Source organism: Papio anubis, chromosome 4, assembly GCF_008728515.1.
Source record: "Papio anubis isolate 15944 chromosome 4, Panubis1.0, whole genome shotgun sequence".
Classification (NCBI taxonomy): Eukaryota; Metazoa; Chordata; class Mammalia; order Primates; family Cercopithecidae; genus Papio; species Papio anubis.
In genome coordinates this window covers 18659903-18682157 of record NC_044979.1, presented here as the reverse complement: position 1 = coordinate 18682157, position 22255 = coordinate 18659903, and the positions used below count along the sequence as shown (strand labels likewise).

Sequence of the window (22255 nt, the reverse complement as noted above, 5' to 3'; positions counted from 1 at the left end):
CCTGGGGCTGCCCTCAGTGCCTTCCCCAGGGGACCTCTAGTGGGGTAGATGGAAGACGTATTCAGAGGGCTCCCAGGTCTGACGTCCTCACTGCATAATTCCCTGCCAGGAAGACAGGCTCCAGCTCCTACCACCAGCTCCTGCCCCAAGGCTGCTTGGTGGGGAATCTTGGGCAGGTTACCAGCTAGATGGCTCCAGCTTCTATGCCTTTCCCAGTGTCCAACCGGCCCATGAGAAACACACAACTGGGCCACACCCACAGTGGCCACCTTCTGCCTTTCTCTTCCTCCCTCCGCCCTGCCATGTCTCTCCAAGTACTTATCCTTTGCTCTAATAGGTAAAGAGGGCACATCAGCAATTCTGCTGCATGAGCAGGTGGCCAAGGAGAATGCCCCACCTCTATGAGTGGCTCTGCTGAAGACCCCCTTCCTCGGCTTGGGATTGGGGAGGATCCTCTTCCCTAGGCCAATGACTCCTTGCTCTAAGTTTTCTTTGAATCATTCTAGTGTCTTTATAGGCTGAGGATGGGGGTAGGAGAGAGCAGGTTCAAGTTCAACAGGAAGAAGCAAGAGTCTCTTTCCTGGAAGTCTCAGCAAAAGCCTCCTGGCATCTCAGTGACCTCGAGAGGGTCATGCACCCACCCCTCAACCAATCCCTGGACCCCAAGGGAATATGATCCCCTGATTGGCTTAGACCTGGGTCGTGTGCCCCATCCCTGGAGTTGGTGGCTAGGTGAGGCCTTACCCGAACCACTGAGCTCTAGAGTGGAGGAGAGGTGGGTCCCCAAATCACTCTTACGAAAAGTGGGGTAAATGGCTTCTGGGTAGCCAGGAAACAGTGTGTTTGCCCACCCATGTACATAGAATCCGTGGCCCCTAGATTAGAAGCTCTCACTTCTCAATGTCCTGTTATGTGATCATGCTCACCTTCCCTCTGAACTTTTAAAATCCAGTTTGCCAAATTAGAAGGTATAAGTCCGGCAGTGTCTGGAACAGCCTGCTCTTGCCTATTTCTTGCAAATCATATGGCCACCTCATCCCAAGTTTCCTGTGATTTCTGCAGGGCCAGTCGGTCCAGCTCAGCAGTTTTGCCTTATTGCATCCTTCACCATTTGAGAAGTGAAAATGTCAGGCATGAAAGTCAATAATTCAGATTCTCTACTGTTAGCAGTTCTAAACCCCTGGCGCATATAAGGATACTCAAAGGTCTTCTTCACTATCGGGGATTTGCCTCTGCGTATGCTGTCTGGCAACATCCCATCTCTCATCCCGTAGAGCCTTGACTGCATTTCTCCTTTCAGGATATAGATTTTGCTTCCAGCTTCTAAAACAGTTACAATCCACTTTTTTGTTTGTTTTTGTTTGGTTTCATTTTGTTTTGTTTTTGAGACAGTCTCGTTCTGTTGCCCAGGCTGGAGTACAATGGCACAATCCTGGCTCATTGCAACCTCCACTTCCCTGGTTCAAGTGATTCTCCTGCCTCAGCCTCCCGAGTAGCTGGAATTACAGGCGCGTGCCACCACACCCGGCTAATTTTTGTGTTTTTAGTAGAGATGGGATTTTGCTATGTTGGTCAGTCTGGTCTGGAACTCCTGGTCTTAAGTGATCCGCCTGCCTCAGCCTCCCAAAGTGCTGGAATTACAGGCGTGAGCCACCACGCCCGGCTTCAATCCACTTTTTAATTCATGCCCCCAGACTAATTCTTTCTGGGCCACATGTGTTTTCTTTCAAATCATCTTGTTTGGGGATTTTATCTGGCCTCCCCTTCTCTTGTCCCACCATCAAAATTCAGTTTAAAATCTTTCTCAAGTCCCCCAGTCTCTTGGAGAAGTCTCTGTTTTCCCATGTTGCCTTGGTCTATGGAAAAGGAGGTGCGTTCAGTAAATTCAATAGTGGAAGAGTGGGAAAAGGTTTGTACCATTTGTACCACTCGTAAAGCTGAAAAAACCACACCATTTATTTAAAGAGACCTTTGTTATATGGATGCTTCATTGTGTTCTCATGTAATTTTGGAAAGGATGAGAGAGGAAAAAACGCAACTTCTTTTCATATAAATTGTGTCTTCTATAGCTTTAGTGTTCTATGCTGAAATTATTGACTTTTGATCTGGCTAAACCATTCTCTTTTCTTCTCTTTGGTGCCGGACTGTGCCAGCCAAAATTTATGACCCATTTTCCTTCTGCTTAATTGTTGTTATAAATCTGCTGTGCAGAACCCAGTTGTAAATTTATCACAAACTGGATTGGATTGATATACAGCCTCTCTTTAGGATAATTTGAGCACAGTTATGCCTTAGAAGGAAGGCCAAATTCTTAAAACTTCTCTTGAAGAGCTGCTTTGTAACCATTATAAATATCTAATTAAAATACAACTTACTCTTTCTTTTTCTCTTAAGGATAAAAGAACATTCTGTCCTGGTTATTTCAGCTGATTAGCTCATGCTGCTATGTGAGCAAGGTTGAGGATTGTTTCCTTGAAGCAGTCAGAGGATCTCCAAGAAGAAAAGCATATTATGTGCTTACAAATAAAAAAATAGCCATTTTACCCCCAACTAGCTTTTTCATGAGTACACATCCTTTGTCACAGAGGAAAGGTTGGACAGGAAAAAAAGTGAATAGCTTAACACAAATGCATCCTCACTATGTGAAAAAAAAAAGTCTCCCCATGTGGATCTCACCCAGGGAGTAGGGCATGGTTGACTTTGAGATCAAGCAAAAAACTAGAAATGGGATTTTCCCCATGGGGAAGGTTTCCTCCCCTGTGTCCAGGTCTGCTGGGGTCGGGCTACCCACAGTTGTCGAGGAGTAAGTTCAGGAGTTCCCCATCAGTTCAGTCCCCCAGCCACACAGAGGTCAGAGGTGCTGCGGAGTCTCTGCCTTCTGACAGACCCCATAACAGCACAACAGGACAACAGCACGAAGCCACAGGGACAAGGGAAGAGGCAAAACAGAGAACGCCTTACAGCCCTAATGTTGAAATCTGAAACAAAGAACAGCGACACTGCAGCGTCAGAAAAATGGCAACGGGCTGCGGCAACGGCCCTTGGGTAGAGCATCACAAAGTTTAACGTGCATGGGAACCACCCGGGAGTCATTAAATCTGCAGATTTTGATTTAGCAGATCTGGGACGAGCCTGAGGGTCTGCATTTCTTTTTTGTGATTATTATTTTTTATTTTTGAGAAGGAGTCTCACTGTCTCCCAGGCTGGAGTGCAGTGGCACGATCTTGGCTCACTGCAGCCTCCACCTCCCAGGATTAAGCAATTCTCCTGCCTCAGCCTCCTGAGTAGCTGGGATTACAGGCTCACGCCACCCTGCCCAGCTAATTTTTGTATTTTTAGTAGAGACAGGGTTTCATCATGTTGGCCAGGCTGGTCTCGAACTCCTGACCTCAGGTGATCTGCCCACCTGGGCCTCCCAAAGTGCTGGGATTACAGGCATAAGCCACAGTGCCCGGCCAAGGGTCTGCATTTCTAACTGGCTCCCAGGTGATGCTGATACCACCGGTCCATGGCCCACACTATGTACAAGGAGCCAGATTCTGAACCATAAGTACTGTGTCTCTGTCACGGGTGCCAGACGTGGCAAGAATGTATTCCTCCTGACACTTAACATGCTCATGCTCTGCAGTGGTTTACCTTCTGCTAATAAATCTCATGGTTTCACGATTATTCCATAATCGTGATGGCACTCACTTTATTGAGTGGGAGATGAAGTGATGCAGGAATGAGCCAATCCTAATACATTTTAGAAGTGTATTAATCCTAAATAAAGCCTCAAATCATCTATTTCCTTCAATAATTGTTTCCATGGTGGGAGGCTAGGGGGTGCTTTTGAGTTGTTTTAAAGTCATTTTCAAAGCAGATGAAGGTGGCAACCTGAGCTTTCTGTCAGGACATATGTGTAGACTGGAGACCTGTCATATCCAACGGGACCCATCAGGCCAGCCCTTTGAAGCAGGGAGCTCCACCTGCCCTCTTCACCCCCCTACGCCCCTTGGTTGTAGACAGTAGCTTCCGGTGCCATGTGGGAGGCCATGCCAAAGTACTGTAGCCAAAGAGAATGTCCCCTGATGCCATTTCTTTGGTGGCCTAGAACAGAATCTGTGCTATTTTCACTAGAGGAATAGGAGCTTCAGCAGGGGGCCTTGGAAACGTATCCTAGGTACCCACCTCCTGTCCTTTCTGGAAGCATCTGGCCCTGGGAAGTAGCATCCCGACCACTAATATCAGGCAAAGGGAGGAAAAGTAGCATAGGCTGGGAAGAGGGACCTCTCTGGGTGTGTACCTAAAACTCTATCTTGGAAGTTAAGATTTGTGGTCACTGCTACCACCGCACCAACTCCCAAGACACAGGATACTAGGGACTTCAGTGCCCCATCAGTGGACAACTCAGGAGTTCCCAAAGCAGGGTGACCAGTCACTCTGGATCAGGTGGCAGGGCCTTGGATCTTAGCTATCCATTTCATTATTATGCACACAAAATTATCTTAGAGATCCGGGCCATCTGCCCATCCTCATCCTGGGGATACCTCTGGGGAGGCAGGCTGTGCCTCCCAGGAGTCATCTGGGCCGCGAATGGGTGCCAAGACCTTCCTCTGCCACTACTCAGGACTCCGGACTCCTCCACATTCCCTGGAGATACTCAAAGCCCGTGCCCACAGTAACCCGTAGGGAAACTGACCTGCTCTGCCTGGGAAGCTGCTCCCAGGAGCCTCAGCGGTGGCAGTCAGGAGCTTAGAGACCTGCTGCGCCTCTCCCTGCCCGCTCTCTCCTCCCTCTCCCTCTCATCCCGCCCCATTTCTCTGTTTTCTTTCCTCTTTTCTCTCTTCATTGTTCACAGCACTATTTAGTCTCCTTCCCCTCTTTCTCCTTTTATTCTTGTTCTGACTCTATTCCCAGGTCCAGAGAGGCCCAGAATCTTCCCTGCTTCTGCTCCACCTCCTGACCCACTGCCCCCCTGGGAGCCCCTGGTCATCCCAGAAGCCTGTAAGTGCATGCAGCAGCCAAGGCCCACATGCCTGCAATGGGGGTGGCACGGTGGCACGGGGGAGGTAGGGTGGAGAGCAGGACGGACTTGCAAGTGTTTTATCTGGGCTGCCTAGCTTAATCAAGTGCAGCACTCCAGCACTTTGAATTTTTAGCAATTAATGCCCCAAGTGCCCCTCCCACTGAGTCCCTGCAGAGCAGAGGGAGGGGCACCTGCAAAGAGGAGTCTCTCCCGGGAATGGGCCGCACCAATCGGCACGTATGTTGTGTCTTTCATGTAGCAAATCAGAGTCTTTCATATTCAATTGCTGGGCCTCTAGAGGGGCCAAGCTTTGCTAAGCAAATAAGCTCGTGGGGTTGGTTCACATCCATCCAGAAAAGCAAGAATGAAAAATAAACTTGGGAAAGTCAACTCCACAGGTGAAGCTCAACCTTCTGTGCATCCGCTTGGCATGGAGCTAGATTAGCAACTGAATGGCTCGTTTATTTAACTGTTGAGCACATTATGGGCTCTTAAAATATCAAAAGAATGGGTTTGATTCCCAACAATTAGCTCTTGAAATAAAAGAACAAACATACTTTTTTTTTAACTTCCCCAGACTCTGTTGACCAAAGTCACTTTGACACCAGTGGAGTGGAAGCTTCAAAATGGTATCATCTGGTGGGAATTTAAAGACTTCCTGTCCCCCAAAAAACCTTCTCATCACTGGGCTTAAAATTTTCCATTGGGAGGCCCTGGCTTTGTTTTGACACATGATGGTCTCATCCGTTATTAACACATCACTCGTCTTGGGAGGGGAATATCATCAAGTCCCAGCTAGGATGTAAGCCGCACGACCAGGAAGCCTCGTCTGCTGGGTACCTTGGTAGGTCCTAGGGCCGAGCACACTGCCTGGCACGTGAGAAATAGGGGTTGAGAAAAGTTTGTTCACTCTTTCTTTTCTAGAGACTAACTCCAAGCACAGATTTGAGGGGGGACGAGCAGGGAGTCACAGTAGATAAAGCTTGTGGGTTACTGTGCCCAGCGAGAAAGGGGTCGGTGGAGTCAAGGAGAGAAGGCACTGTGGGGGGAGATGGAGGTAGGTTGAAGGCAACAGTTGGAGTCCCTGTAGTCCTACAATTGCAGTGCAATTGCCCAGAACATATCATGCCAAGAAAAGGAGGGAGCCTCAGCCCTTGGCCTCCAAGGGGCCCTCTGGGGACATCTAGGGCAGCTTCCCATCCAGGACAGATATCTGAAAGATCAAGAGGCTGGGCTTGAATGCTGCTGACAACAAGAAACTTACTACCTATGTGCCCTACCGCTGCTGTGGTCCGCCTCCTCCGTCAGCTCATGGTATTTGAGCACCTACTAAATCAGCAAATTAATAGCTTCTGCCTCGGGCTACTTCCACACTCCACTAATAGCCAATCACTGCGCATCTCAGAGCCGAGAGAGGAAAGACAATTGAAAAATCAGTCTAGAGTAAGGGAACTTTCCAAAATGTGTGCTTATGGCCCAGACACTCCTTTCACCCTAGGTTTTCTGGAAAGTCTGTTTTGCCCCAGGACTGTGGACAGCATTATGTTTTGTTTGGTGAGCTTTCTTTCTTTTTTTTTTTTTTAGGTTATGTTTTATAACTGAATATGGCATGTGTGAAAATATCAGCTACCAGACTCTGTTAGTCCAGGCATATGAATATTCCAGATCAGAAGGGATGTTTGACTCCCCCTGTGAATTGCAATGCGGAAGGTTTATAAAGTTAAGCATTTAGAAATCTGTCTTTAAAATTTAAATATTTAGATTGGGTCTCTAGGACACAAAAGGCAATTCCTGTTTCTCACTCACTTAATTTGATTTTTTTTTTCTTTTGGTCGCACAAGTTGTTTTTCAAAGCCTCATTCCTTGAATGTTCCCTATAGGAGGAATGTAATTAAACTCCACTGGCCTCCCCCTGCTGGGACCAAACAGGGGCCAGAGCTGTAGGGAGCATAAAACAGATACCCTGCGAAAGAATCCTTATTATAAAGATGAGAAGAGAATCAACTTCCCTCTGGTTATGAACAAGAAGCTTTAGAAAGCCACCCAGGCTCTTTTTGCAAGGCGCTTAGTCTCCAAACCATTTTAATTAGTAATTTAAGACTGGAAGGAAGGGGATAAACGCCTCACCTCCTTAGCTATAGGCAAGAACTTCAACTGGGTGAGTAACCGGTTTAAGTGGCTGAGAAGGAGGGAGGCCTGGAGGGAGGGTGATTCCTTAAAATGAATCAACTTTTTCACGAAAATGGCATAGCTAGATATCCTGGCGCACAGTCAGTCGCTGTTTTTGCGGTCCCACTTCTTAAGGCAGTTCTCACCCCTCACCAGAGGCAGGCACTGCCTCTCTCTGGGACACTCAGCTGGCATCAGAGAAAGAAGCTTGCGCTGAGGGATGGCTCCCTCACACCGGGCCAACCTAGATTTCTCTCCGACCAAAGAGCATGCCTCCCACCAAGCGAGAAAGTGGAAAGATCCTGGCAGGGAACCCCGAGACCCGGGTGCTAGCATCACCCCCGCCATGAGAGCCCACGGGGGCCTTGAGCTGACACCCACTGGCAATGTGACGTGAATCACTGACATAATCCCTTCCTTAGTTTTTCCGTCTGTAAAATGGGGATAGTAACATTATGTAGCTCATAAGGCTGTCACCAAGATTAAATGAGTTAAGAATACACACTTGGCTGGGCACAGTGGCTCACGCCTGTAATCCCAGCACTTTGGGAGGCCGAAGCGGGCAGATCATGAGGTCAGGAGATTGAGACCATCCTGGCTAACACAGTGAAACTAACACAGTCTCTACTAAAAATACAAAAAATTAGCCAGGCATGGTGGCGGACGCCTGTAGTCCCAGCTACTTGGGAGGCTGAGGCAGGAGAATGGCGTGAACCCGGGAGGCGGAGCTTGCAGTGAGCTGAGATGGTGCCACTGCACTTCAGCTGGGTGACAGAGCAAGACACTGTCTCAAAAAAAAAAAAAAAAATACACGTGCAACGTTTGAACAGTGCCAGCATTATGTACATGTAGCTACTCTCATTCCCCTCTCTGCGACTCAGTTTCCTTATCTGTAAAAGAAAAAAATTGGACTAGACCTCTTCTCCACTATTGTTGATTATGATGATGATAAATGAACGTTTCTACACCAGATCCTAAACTAAACCAATGTTAACTTGATCCTCACAAAGCCTGTGTGAAGTGGGAGTTGTTGCCATCCCCATTTCATCAGTGGGGAAAGAGAGGCTGGATTAGTCAGGGATCTCCAGAGGAACCGAACCAATAGGACAGAGAGGGAATGACATTCATTTTCAGGAACTGGCTCATGTAATTTATGGAGTTTGGCAAGTGTGAAGTCTGCAGGGCAGGCTGGCAGTTTGGACCCCCCGGCAGGCATCAATGCAACAGTCTAGACACAGAATTCTTTCTTCACCAGAAAACCGCAGTTTTTGCTCTTACGGCCTTCAACCGATTGGATGAGGCACGCCCATATTATTGAGGGTAATCTCCTCAGAGTCAGCTGATTTTAAGGGTTAACCATGTCTACAGAAGACCTTCCCAGCAACCCTGGGATTCATGTTTGATTAAATAACTGCACACTATAGCCTAGCCAAGTTGAAACGAAAGTCTAACCATGCGAAATAACTTGAGAACATAAGGAAATACCCTAGGATGGGGCCTAAGTCGGACTGGCACTCACGTCTTCCGACTGCTTAGTCTGTGTTCTTTTCAACCTTGTCTCTAATATTCCTGGATACTGTGGTTCTGATGCCATTCCTCAGTGCTCTGCTGTTCTTGCCTGACCACGTGGGTCAATGGTGGCTCTGGCATTTCTATAAAGGGGATTTCAGGGCTGCCTGCTGGGGAGGGAGGCTTGAAGCTATGTCTGCACTGCACCTTCACAGCACTGAGAAAACGCCTGTCATCCAGGAAGACAGGCAGCCCTGTCCTCGCCACAGTGCCTGCACCCTCATTGGTCACCTTTGCAGGCATCATCTGTGACCTATCGTCCAGGCTCTGAGCCCTGAGGATAATAAGTTTCCCTGGAAGGTCCTTGGTTTGCTGGGGCTTTTTCTCCCTCTTGCCATGTCTTTTTCACGGTCCATCCTCTGAGTTTGTGAATTGTCTTTCTTCGTGGCCCATGTGGCACAAGATGAAGAGTGCATGGGCAGCTTCTCCCCTGACGTCCCTACCTCCCTGACGCTTAACCCACATAGGGAAAAACATTCCTGAAACAGAGACGTCACCTCCAGGGTTGCTTTCTACCACTGCAGTCACCCTGCTTGGTGCCTTTCTCACTTCCATTTGTAAGTGATCTTGTCTCCTTCCTTGTAGAAAGCTTTTCGGCCATTCCAGGCTTTCTCCTGGGGTTCCACCCGTCCGGGATTTTCCACGAATTGCATTTCCTTGTAGTTTGTTTTCATCGTGTTCCTTGTTAGGGAACATTCAACACGCACCTGACATTGGTGGGCAGCCTGATTGCCCCCGGCCTCCCCTCTGCTCATTGCCAGAGCTACCTCTGCACAGAGGAGTCACTCTCCTCCCACTCTGGGGCCTCTGTCAGGGGCCAGGCTTGATGCTGTCGCCAGCCAGCCCTTCACTGCTGCCCAGTGCCATATTCATCTCCATTGAGAAAAGTCCCTGGGAAATGGTTGGGAGCAAGGGGACAGCCCTACATCCTGAGATCCTAAGATCGGGGAGGCGCTCCCTGCATTCCCAGCTGGAAGGAGACCAGATCGGCCACCCTCACCAAATTCCCAGATTCTCTGACAGAAGCAAGCCAGTCCTTGGTTTGAACGGGGAATCAACTCAGGATGATAAAATAGATGCCAACTTTCCTATAGGTAGAATCTGACTTCCGACAGCAAAAGACTCTAAAACAGCTTAAACTCCTGTATATGCCTTCTCCTATGCATGCCGCCAGTCAGACCAAAGGCCACGTGCCGATCAAGGCCCAAGAGCAGCCAGGGGTATTTCCATGTCCTCAAGAACTTTTACAAACTGTAGCTGCTTTGGTTCCACCCCTGGAGATTCTGGTTTAGTGGGTCTGGAGTGAGGCCCGGGCTTCTTAAAAGCCCCAGCAGATTCTAAGGTGCAGCCAGGAGGAAGAACGGTTGCCAGAATCCCATGAGGCACAGATGCAAATGTGCATAGTGACATTGGGTTGCGTTATCAATGGCAGGACTGACTTTAAAACACTCCGCATCCTTACTGGAGCTGCTGTTTGCTTTTTAGAAAAGTCCCTCATCAGATTATCAGGAAGTCGTGGGTTTTCCGTGATCATGCAGTGGTCAGATCCAGCCCAACCAGAGAGCCAAAAACAAAACAAACATACAAAACAAACAAATAAACCCCAAATCCCTGGCAAGCCCCATGAGATGACTGCTCTGATAACATTCAGCAGACAAGCCTGTTTGAAATCATCTCAGAATCATACCAGACCCAAACCCAAGAGGTCATCTGGTCTGTACATGGACTCTAGGAGGGTGTGTTAGTCAGTTTCATGCTGCTGATAAAGACATACCCGAGACTGGGCAATTTACAAAAGAAAGAGGTTTAATGGACTTACAGTTCCACGTGGTTGGGGAGGCCTCACAATCCTGGTGGAAGGAAAGAGGAGCAAGTCACATCTTACGTGGATGGCGGCAGGCAAAGAGACAGCTTGTGCAGGGAAACTTCCTTTTTTAAAACCATCAGATCTCGTAAGACTTATTCACTATCACGAGAACAGCACGGGAAAGACTTGCCCCCATGATTCAATTACCGCTTACCAGTTTCCTCCCACAACACACAGGAATTGTGGGAGTTAAAATTCAAGATGAGATTTGGGTGGGGACACAGCCAAACCATATCAGAGGGTGAGGGGCTATTTCTCCATGTTACAGACAAGGCAACTGAAGCCTAGGGACATTCCATCACAGGCCCACACCTTATCTCAGAATTAAGAGAAAATGCTTCTGGCTGCCAGGGGTGGAGTGGGGTGGTGTGGGGTGCAGAGTCTCTCCCCCTACCACGACCTCCATCTTTTCCCTTTCTCTGAAAATCTCATTTGATGATTCCCCAGCCTGGCTGCAAATTAAAGATTTGTAGACCTGAAAGATGCTAATGATGGTTATCACCACCACCACCACCATCGTAACAGTAAACATTTATGGAGCGCCATAATTATTCATAATAATTTTTATGTGTTAAATAAATCTGACCTAGCTCTATAAAGAAATAGGCCCTGTTAACCAAAAATATTGGATAAATTAAAAGTCTCCTAGAAGCGTCTGATGAAAGGATCTAAAGTTCCATAACACACGGCCCATTCAGTGGTGGTGTTTCTGCGCTTGATTCACTGTGGGTCACTTAACAATGTTGGGGGTACTGTCCGCCTCCCAGTGCTCAGTCTGCGGCTTGTGGTCAGCTGTTCCTCCGTGGTGTCTGTGTCGGCTGTGTTAAGGCCTGCTGCAGAAACAGCTCATTTCCAACCTATTTTTCTCAAGCAGCGATCCTGTGGGGTCAAGTCTTCAATATCAAATAATATTGATAATAATTTTGATAGAAATAATAAGAGGCCAGGCACAGTGGCTCATGTCTATAATCCCAGCACTTTGGGAGGCAGAGTTCAGGCGGATCATTTGAGCCCAGGAGTTCGAGATCAGCCTGGTCAACATGGTGAAACCCCGTCTCTACTAAAAATACAAAAATTAGCCGGGCGTGGTGGCGCATGCCTGGTGGTGCACGCCTGTAATTCCAGCTACTCAGGAGGCTGAGGCAGGAGAACTGCTTGAATCCAAGAGGCAGAGGTTGCAGTTAGATGAGATCACACCACTGCACCCCAGCCTGGGTGACAGAGTGAGACTCTGTCTCAAACAAAAAATAAATAAATAAAGGAAAAAAGAAAGAAAGAATAATAATAAGAATTACCATTCATTGAACACGTGCTCTGTTCTTGGTGCTCTTGGTGCTATTCCAGGAAATTCTAACACCAATTAGATGTTTTCCCCCATTTTAAAGATTAAAGCGGCTGGCGCAGTGGGTCACACCTGCAATCTCAGCACTTTGGGAGGCCAAAGTGGGAGGATCATTTGAGGCAGGGAGTTCAATACCAGCTTGGGCAACATAGTGAGAACCCTGTCTCTGCCAAAAAAAAAAAAAAAATCAAAAAATTAGCTGAGCCTGGTGGTGTGTGCTTGTACTCCCAGCTACTCAGGAGGCTGAGGTGGGAGGATCACCTGAGGCCAAGATTTGGAGGCTACAGAGAGCTATGATGGTGCTACTGTACTCTAGCATGGGCAACAAAACAATAACCTTGTCTCAAAAAAAAAAAAAAAAAAAAAGACTAAAGTGAAATTGAAACTCAGAGAGTAAGTGACTTGAAGGTAGAGGCAGAAACACAGGCTGGATTTGAATTTGATCCTCTGGCTCCAGAGTTCCTGGGAGTTATCTTGGGAATGACTGCAAGGTCCGAGGTAGATTGTTCTAGGAGCAGGTGCTTATGTAAAGTGGAATGGCACACACTGACATACCATTAGGAATTCTATTTTCTTACCACCACGGGAGCCAGGTCTCTGTCAGTGTGATGAGAAGTTCCCAAAGTCATTTCTCCTCTCTGGGGTGTCCCCTCTCTGTCTGCTGTCACTAAATCCCTAACAACATTACAGCAGAATCAATGGCATTTTTAACTTCAGCTTTAAGCAACAAAGAAACACTAATAAGTCAAGATGTGTCCATCTTTACCATAAAAAAAAAATTGCTTCAATAACCAATAAATAGATCAAACAACACAAAAATAAGTAGCAAAAGACTGCAGGGCTCGATGGCTCATGCCTGTAATCCCAGCACTTTGGGAGGCCGAGGTGGGTGGATCACCTGAGGTCAGGAGTTTGAGACCAGCCTAACCAATACGGTGAAATCCCCCTCTACTAAAAATACAAAAATTAGCTGGGTGTGGTGGCCGGTGCCTGTAATCCTAGCTACTCGGGAGGCTGAGACAGGAGAATTGCTTGAACCCGGGAGGCGAAGGTTGCAGTGAGCCGAGTTCACACCACTGCACTCCAGTCTGGGCAAGAGAGCAAGATTCCATCTCAATAATAATAAATAAATAGCAAGAGAAAGAAAAAACCCTCAGCTAAGAAGTATATTGTTGTGTTTTTTGGGGTTTTTTATGTAACATTTGACAAGTTTACATTTTCCTTGTCTGCCGTTGGGTGCCTTAAAATAAAACTCTATCAGTATTTGCATGTAACATTGGGTTTTATTTTTCCCCCATGTAAAATCCACATATCAGGAATTTCTCTATTCATTCTGTCCCCTGGGTTTCTTCCCTTGGGAATAATTCATATGTCAAACCTGTCATTTATCGATTTATTGCTGTACCTAGTAGCATTTTTCTCCCTGCCCTCAAAATTCAGCTTAAAGACCACTTAATAAGGCATGTGCAGGTCCTCAGACCCCATGAGATTTCTGCTGGTATGAGCCATAATTTAGCAAAACAAATCCTGCTCATTGACGGCATCTAAATGGCGTCCTGTTCAATTTCCATATGTGCTTTTCTTTTCTAAAGTTACGGCCTACAACTAGAAGAAGGGATGAAACATCGCCGTACCTCCACATCTTATTTCCTGTATCACATTTCAAAGCCCTCGGAGATGCAAGGCGGGTTTTCCTGATGAGTTGCGAATCAATGCAAATCGTCTGAAATGAGAGGTGGCCTGTGGGTGTAATCCATCCCTGCTGGTGCCCCGTCTTGGCTACACATTTCCAAAAACCAGCACCTCCCTGTTGCCCATGTCTGGTCCTCAGAGGCCCCTCTCCTCAGGTGGGAGAACCAGAGATCAAAAAAGAAACAGGTTTCTCTCCCTTGGAATTTCTCTTCCTTAGTCATTTTCAGAAAGTTGGGAGTCAGCAGCTTTAAGGAGCAGTTTCATATCATCTCTCCTCCACTTCCTCCTCTCATTTCCTCCCCATCCTCTCCTTGGAGTCCTTCATCAATGTCTCTATTTTCTGTTTGGGATAAACAGAGTCCCTCTTACCTGTCCAGGCCTCACCTGCCTTCCCCACCCCTCTTACCCCTCAACCCCTGTCATTTCTGCAGCCAGCCTGTCTGCTGATCCTGGCCTGGCATTCTTCAAAGACTCCTTAAGGCCACCTGGCTTCCGGTCCACCTCTAGGCTTCACTGTCTGCACCAGAGTGGAAGCTGTCATGTGCCCTCAGCAACATTTTACCCCTCCCTTCCAGAACAGACACAGGCATTCCTTCCACAAGCATTATTCCACAGTTAAAAAAAAAAATTATAAAAGTGAAACCAAAAATATCGGTAGTATATTTTTGTCCCTTCAAGAGAATGATAATCATCAGTAAAAACAACAACAACAACAACAACAAAAACTAAGCAAAGCAGCTTGAAGATAGGCTGAAAGCATGTATCTACGGATGGCTTGTTGTTGTTTTGTTTTTGTTTTTGTTATTTTTGAGACACAGTCTTGCTCTGTCATCCAGGCTGGAGTGCAGTGGCACGATCTCGGCTCACTGCAACCCCCGCCTCCTGGGTTCAAGTGATTCTCCTGCCTCAGCCTCCTGAGTAGCTGGGATTACAGGCATGCACCACCATGCCCCATGCCTGGCTAATTTTTGTATTTTTAGTAGAGACTGGGTTTCACCATGTTGGCCAGGCTGGTCTTGAACTCCTGACCTCAGGTGACCCACCTGTCTCGGCCTCTCAGAGTGCTGGGATTACAGGCATGAGCCACCGTGCCTGGCCAGAATGTTCTGAATATTAAACTAGCTGACTGGTGGACATGAGCTGTGCTGTGGAAAAGTGAAGCAGAATGGCTTTTTCTCCCTTGTGTGTGATCACCAAGACGTGGACGGCACAGAGATTCAAAATACAATGCATTCCCCTTGCTCGTCTGGTCAAGCTCACCTTCCCATTGCACAGGGTTGATTGGTTGGAGGCCGCCCACCTCTAGCTGAAAGGCCGAGACAGTCTTCCCTGTTATTTCATTATCAAGCTGTGTTTCTTAGGCATTAAAATGGAGGGAAAGCAACCACTGGTCCTCACTGGGATTGTTCTTGAGGATTCCAGACAGGCCATAAGTAATTCAATGAGTCGCTCACAAAGGACCTGGCCCTGAAGGTCTGTGGCTGCAGCATCCAGGCGAGCCAAAGGTGTCAGTGCCACCAAAATGCAGAGAAAACTCTTATCAGAAAGATGTCATTTTTTTCCCTAAATGTCATATATACAATTTTTATTGGAGCGTGATGACAGATAATGAATAACTTAACATAAATTTGCATAATACAATACAGTTGTTAATTTATGATCATATTAAAACACAAAATTTTGTAGTTTGAAGCAGTAAAAAGTCTTAATCTTCTGAAACTTTCCCTCTTGTTTGTTATTTGCTTATGAGTTATTTAGGGTTGTTAGATAAAATACAGGTGTCCGGTTAAATTTGAATTTCAGATAAAGTGTAAGTAATTTTTTAGTGTATCTCGTGCAATATTTGGGACATACTTACACTAAAACGTTCGTCATTGTATATCTGAAATTCACATTTAACTGAATGGTTATATTAATATTTTTATTTGATAAACCAGGCAACTCTGTACTTCATAAGCAGGTTAACCTCTCTCTACTGGCTCTTCTCTGGCAGGGCAGAGGGAGGCTGTTCTTTGGGGAAAGGCACTTACTGCAGGGACCTTGATATCTTTCGACTGTGGGGGAGGCTGGCTGTCCTAGGAACACTAACAGAGTCAAAGAGATCAGACCAGAGAGGTGCCAGTGCAAAGGGGGAAACTGAGGCAGGCAGTACGCCTGGGCTTTCTTGACAGCACCGGTGTATTACAGCCCTGTTTTTCAGATTTTTTGGACTACAACTTCATCATAAGAAATATAATTTATAATTCAACCCAGAGCACACACCCCTTGTAAATGGAGCAAAAAGTTTTATGAAACATGTCCCCTTCTATGTACAATCTGCTCAACATCCTGTTCTAGTCCATTTCATTTCTTTAAATGCCACTCTTAACCCCTGAAATTGAATTCATGGATTGAATTCATGGTCTCCTAAAGGATCACAACCCACATGTTGAAAAACACTGGGTTAGAGGGTCACAGTTCAGGAAAATGAATAAGGAGTTTTTTAAAAATCTACTTTACAAATGAGGAAATGTATCAGATCCCTTAAGAGCCTTTCCAGGTCAATTTTTCCTCATTTGTGGCCAAACTCGAAATAAAACTTAGGTCCCACAACTCCCAAGCCTGCGTTTTCTGCTTTTCTTCCACCACTCTTTCTAGCATCCATTTTCCTGGTCTCCACGTTGTAATACACATTCTGGGATCCACATCTACTTGTTTTATTTTATATAATTACATTACTTGTATACTATTTCCTTATCACTTCATAGTCTTCTCAAATTTCCACGTTTTATATCATTTCTGATCCAAACTGATTACATCATTGCTTATGGCACATACTTGACCGATATCAACATTTAAACTAAATCATCTTGGTACTCACCCTCTGATCTTTGGCATTTTACTGCCTTGCCCCACCCCCCAACCTCAGCTCCCTATTTTGGAGCCTCAGGAAATCTCAGCCGTGAACCTTCCACGTGCTCTCTCTGGGTTTGATGCCATCCGTGACATAAGGAAAACATAGAAACATAAAAGCACACGAAAAACTATTATTTGTTGTCATTTGTTCTCCCTAATCTATGAAGTAGGTAGGGTATCTGTTATAAAGATTCCCTTCTAGAGTCGAGAAAACAGAGGCTCAGAGAGGTTAAGTGTTTTTCTCAGGGTCACACAGCAAACACAGAACTCCAGTCTTCTTGCTGTGTCTCTAACCCTCTGTCATCAGGATGCAGGGGCTGCTAAGCTGAGATGCCTGCAGATGAATAAACTGGCGGGTAGAAAGACATCAACCCAAGAGATCTCCATGTATTTTGTACATTTTTCTCACTTGCTCAGTCTCGATTTTCAAACAACATACAGAACTGTCTGGGATCTTGTCATCATTCAGTGTGTCATCATTCAGGATCCTCTGGATCCTCCCCAGGAGCCACCCACTCCACACACATTTTTTTTTCCAGTTGTCATCAACAAATTTCAAAGAAAGCCATTTTCTCCAGAGCCCTTTCTTTTGACTCTACCACAGTTCATCCTAGTTTGCAGAATCCAAACTCAGGGCTTCCTTCCAATATTTTTATTAGTTTAGCAGTTGATCAGTTTACACAGAGAAGTGGATTGGAGCTCCCCTTTCCTCCTGGGGAACCACATTCCTTTTGTCTATCCTGGTCCTTCAGCTGCAGCCTGAGCTGCCAGTGGAGAAAGTCTTCTCCAACCCTTAGGTTCAGCAGCCCTCAGGGCCAGTGAGATGCACAAACAGCATCTTGCAGGTCCCACAGCGCCTTCATCACTTGTATCTTCTCCGACCCTGTGATGAGGTAGGATGAAGATGGCTGAGGATATGGACTTTGGGGCCCACCTGCCTGGCTTAAAGCCACTGGACCCCTTACCCAGCCATGGGGCCCTGGGATGTGACACAGTTCCCCCAAGCCTCGCTTCTTCACTGTTTAACGGGGATAATAATAGCTTCTGCTCTGTTGGATTGAGGGCTGGTTAAATGGAATAACATACTTAGCACATAGCCTGGTACCCACTTATTTTTTTATTTTGTTATTTTGTTTCAAATCTTCAAATCTTCCTATTATTCCTTTTTTACAGAGCCATCTCAGAAACGTTAGGTTCATGTTCCTTCCATGTGTCCCTTCCACATATCTCTCCGTGCCCTGCCACAGTGCCTCTCCTCCACCATGCAGGAGCCGCAGCCCCTGCCTTCGGCCCCCTCAGTAACCAGGGTCCCTCACCTGCCACTCCTGGGTTGCTCTCTCCTTTTGAACTTAGCAGTTTTTGTACCCTCCTGCCCCTCCAGCCAAAGTTACCTTTTTGACATCCCATTTCCCCAGGACACTATTTTCTCCTAAGGATCAAAAATCAAAAAAGAAAGAAAAGAAAAAAGAAAAGAAAGAAGAAAGAAAGAGAAAGAAGGAAGGAAGGAAGGAAGGAAGGAAGGATGGAAGGAAGGAAGGAAAGAAAGAGCAAATTACCAGGATCTGAGGACCTGGGAGGATTTCAGAAATTGCTAGTCAGTCCCAGCAACTAAGGCTCAAATGCCCTCCCCGGGGTTCCGCTGGAGATCATCCTGCCAGTCACTCCAGGAGCGAGGGGCTCACCTCTTCCTGAGGCAGGACTTTCCACGAGGCTAGACCAGACCAATGTCGTCCCATTAATTCATTTCATTATGGCTTCCATCCACGGTTTCAAACTCTGGGACCCCAAAGCACAGTAGCCCTTTACAAAGTTGAAGGGTGTGTCCCTCTGGCCTCTGCAGCTTTTCCTGGTGTGGCAGGGTTTCAGGTCCCCTGCCTATCCACCCCCAACCCCTCTAATCTGACTGACTGTGTCCCTCTAGAGGGTGACATGCCCCGAATGGCAGCAAACCCTGGTGTGGGCTGATGGTGTGGAGTACAGAGTGGTAGCCGCTGCCCTGTTATCAGCTGCTTCCAAAGGCCAGGGTGGTCGTTAGTGCATCATTAATAACCCACTATCGGGTTGTCATCTCTGAGTTTATCTAAATTTATCTCAATTATTGTAACCCTGTAGACTGATAAGCCCTATAAGTATAAAATACACTGGATGAAAAAGCTACTTCCTATTATTTGTTCTAAAAAATTAACTCCTTCAAGTAATCTAGAGTTTGGTGACCAATTTCCTATTCTACCCTTCTCACATCTTCAAAACTCAGCACTGGTAATTTCACATCTGTTGATGGGATTCATCTGTCCCCCTCCACTAGACTGGAAGCTCCCTGTAGGGTGGGGCTCACTATAGCATCCCCCAATGTCCAGCACGGAACCAGCGCATCACAGGTGCCCTGAGGAATGAATGGCTGGACTGCTCTTACAGACTCAGGTGCCACTTCCTCTTGTCCAGCTCCATGCCCTCCCCCATAGTGTGTGGACCATCAGGGGTCCTAGAACTGAGGTCCTGGTTGGTAGCACCCAGGAGCCTGTTCCCAACATGGCTCCATGGCAGGGCCTGGTCTCCAGGTGTGGCATGAGGTGCTACATGAGCCTTCTGTGAGCATCTTCAGGGAGAAACCAAATCCAAGTGCTGGCCAGGCCCACCGGAGCAGCGGCCCACCTAAACAGGCTGGCGGGCGGAGGAGTGCCACAGAATGGACACGGGGAGGCCTTACAAGGTCTGTAATAGCAGAGGTAGTGAACGTTCGTTGAGTTCCCTCTATGCGCCACTGTTATTCTAAGTGCGGTCCATGGGCCATGCTTTTTGCTGACTACAGCTCTGTGGACTAGGATTATCCCCATTTTCCTGGGGGAGAAGCTGAGGCTGCCAGAGTTAAGTTGACTAGGGCCACACAGCTGAGAAGTGGTGAAACACAAATTCAAACTTGGGCAGTCTGATTTCCATATGCTTTTAAAAAAAAAAAATTGTATTTCCATAGATGATTGGGGAACAGGTGGTATTTGGTTACATGAGTATGTTCTTTAGGGGTGATTTGTGAGATTTTGGTGCACCCATCACCCGAGCAGTATACAATGAACCCAATTTGTAGTATTTTATCCCTTACCCCATTCCCACCTTCCCCCACCCCAAGTCCCCAAAGTCCATTGTGTCATTCTTATGCCTTTGCATCCTCATAGCTTAGCTCCCACTTATGAGTGAGAACATACCATGTTTGATTTTCCATTCCTGAGTGACTTCGCTTAGTATAATTGTCTCCAGTTCCATCCAGGTTGCTGCAAATGCCATTAACTCATTCCTTTTTATGGCTGAGTAGTATTCCATCATATATATATATAAACACCATAGTTTCTTTATCCACTAGTTGATGGGCATTTGGGCTGGTTCCACATTTTTGCAATTGCGAATTTGTGTGCAAGCGTGCTTCTAACCACTGTGCGATCTTGGCTCTCAAGGTGGAAGTTTGACGTGGAAAGTGGAGTCAGGCCCTGGAAGAATCCCCCAGGTTGTCTGTAAGAGCTAGAATCAGTATGATGTTCTAGAAGCCATCGGCCTGGGCAGTGCCCTGAGAGCTTAGCGGTGCAGTCATGAGCCAGCACTCTGCCTGCGTCTCTCACAGGGTTTCTCGTGCGTGGCTGCTGCCTAGAGCCACCTTGGGGTGCTTGATGCCTGGGGCTCCCCACGGATTCCAGTGTCATCGGCCTGGGCATTTTGGATATTCACAAGCTCCTCGGTAACTCCAGGGTGCAGCCGAGGTTGAGAACCATTGGGAATAGAAAAGCAAGAGGAAGCTGTTCTCACCTGCCCTTTCCACACCAGAGCCCCGGGGTCCCCGGGGAGACTAAAGCTGGGGTCTATTTCTACTCCCCCAACCAAGACAGGAGCTTTACATCCCCACACACTGAGAGGCCAGAATGGGTCAGACGAGAGTGAGTGTGCTCTGGCTAAGACCGGCCAACAGCTCTGTTCCCCCGGGGCGGGGACGGGACTTGGCCCTTTGGTTTGACTGCATTTTACTCTTTCCAGCCTGTCTGGCCATTATTCTTGCAGGAGCGCTCAGGACCGAAGGCCCCCTCCTTAGCACCACACATGTCCCATCTCACCCTGTGTCTTCCAGCTTCGCTTGCCATAAATCAGTTGTCAGGACCCCCGACCCTAAAACAGTCACCTAATGATAAATCATGTTTGATTCTAATGGAACCCTCCTGCCAAGACTACTCATCAGAGAGGAAGCTAATTCGCAGGGATATGAAGAGCTTTCTGAAATTAGTTCCAGACATTTTTTTGTCTTCAATCTGTATGATGGCTGCCCTATTTTTAATTTACTTTTTTAAAAACCACATTGGGACACTAAGTAATCTGGGGGCCCAAAAGACTTTGGGAGCCATGGGAACCTCCCAGGCCTTGGGGGGCAGTGACACCACCGTGCAGATCACCAGTTCCACAGAATGACGGAACTCCACCACTACCTAGTGTTATTAGTGTAGGTTTTGGGAAAGCTCCTTCTTTTCTTAGCTCGTTAGAAAAACAATCACAGCGTCCTATGGACTGGGCCAAAGTGGGCAGACATCAGAATAATATTGCAGGGGGCTGTCCAGCCCAAAGAGGCCCGTCCCAGCAGGACTCCAGGGGACAGGGTCAGAAAGACGCAGCCCACAAGCTGAGCACAGTTGCAGAGGTTTTAGCTTGCTCGCTACATTTGAATTAATTGCCAAAATTTTAAACTCAGAGGAATTCCACAAAAATCTAGGTACCAGCTTTTCTTGAAGACAACAGAAGCTCAGGCCACCCTGAGGCCATCCCCTCTGGTAGTCACCTGCCAAGCACGTGGCTCCAGCTTAGCCCAAGCGCCTCCACCCACCCTGTCAAGGCCCAGATGCAGTGGCCCTTACCCATCACACTTGCGCTCCTGGCCTCACGGGCATTTGGGTTCATATCGTCATCTAACAACACAGTGAAGCTCCTTGGCCTACCAGTTCCCTTCGTGTTTACCTTGACCAGCCCCCAGCTCCTTGCTTCTGCATCTTGACTTCTGCCATGGTCCTGCCCAGACCCCCGAGGGTTGTCTCTCTTCGCTACTCCCCGCCCGCTTCTCCTTCCTACGTTTCCATGCTGCAAGATGGGGTACCTCTACTTGCCTCAGCTGCCTGGCCCCTCCAAAGCTTCCTTTGACCCTCAGCCCAGCTTGCATGGATGCCCGGGACACATACAGCACTTTCTTGGTCCTGGTTTATAAAGCAGTCTGCCCCAGTGGTCCCATCACACCTCCAATCAACTCCAGACCCCAGCCCACCACTTGAAAATCTGTAGTCCAGGCCAGAGGGCAAAAGGCACAGTCGAGGGCCGAGCAGGCATTCTGTGTGGCGGGAGTAGGGGAGCAGGAATGCTCTCGCTCAGGTGCTGTGTGGTGGGCCGTTGGTAGGTAGTCCCTGCTGGTCTGGTGCATGAGGGGAGAGGCAGGTTCACCCAGCGGTCTGTGCCTGGGCAGGGCAACTCCCGAAGTGGGCTGAGGGAGAGCTCTCAGTGATCTCTAAGGAAGGAGGCGGCGCCTTGCAGGGTTAGCAAACCTTTAGAAGATCCTCCTGGTGTTCTTCCTCCTGTCCTAATTTAGGCCCATTTCCTCCTGCCCTACCCTTAGCAGAAATCAACAACAGCAGGGCACTGTGCTATTTTCTAGAAACTTTCCAAAGAGACCTATGGGCCTGCCCAAGACCCTCAGGCG

The 22255-nt window shown here is 47.4% G+C and overlaps 1 protein-coding gene across 8 annotated transcripts in view; it reads left to right on the top strand.

The window, feature by feature from the left end:
• Positions 1-22255, top strand: part of TBXAS1 (thromboxane A synthase 1) — a 213263-nt gene that overhangs the window by 143922 nt on the left and 47086 nt on the right. The window contains exon 10 of one of the 8 annotated variants that reach the window (XM_031665115.1): positions 4900-7757. The exons of the other annotated variants lie outside the window; for them this stretch is intronic. Coding sequence (XP_031520975.1) covers positions 4900-5055 — 156 coding nt within the window. The 3' untranslated portion in view covers positions 5056-7757. Of the gene's footprint in view, positions 1-4899; positions 7758-22255 lie in introns of those variants that run through there. 8 annotated transcript variants of the gene reach the window in all.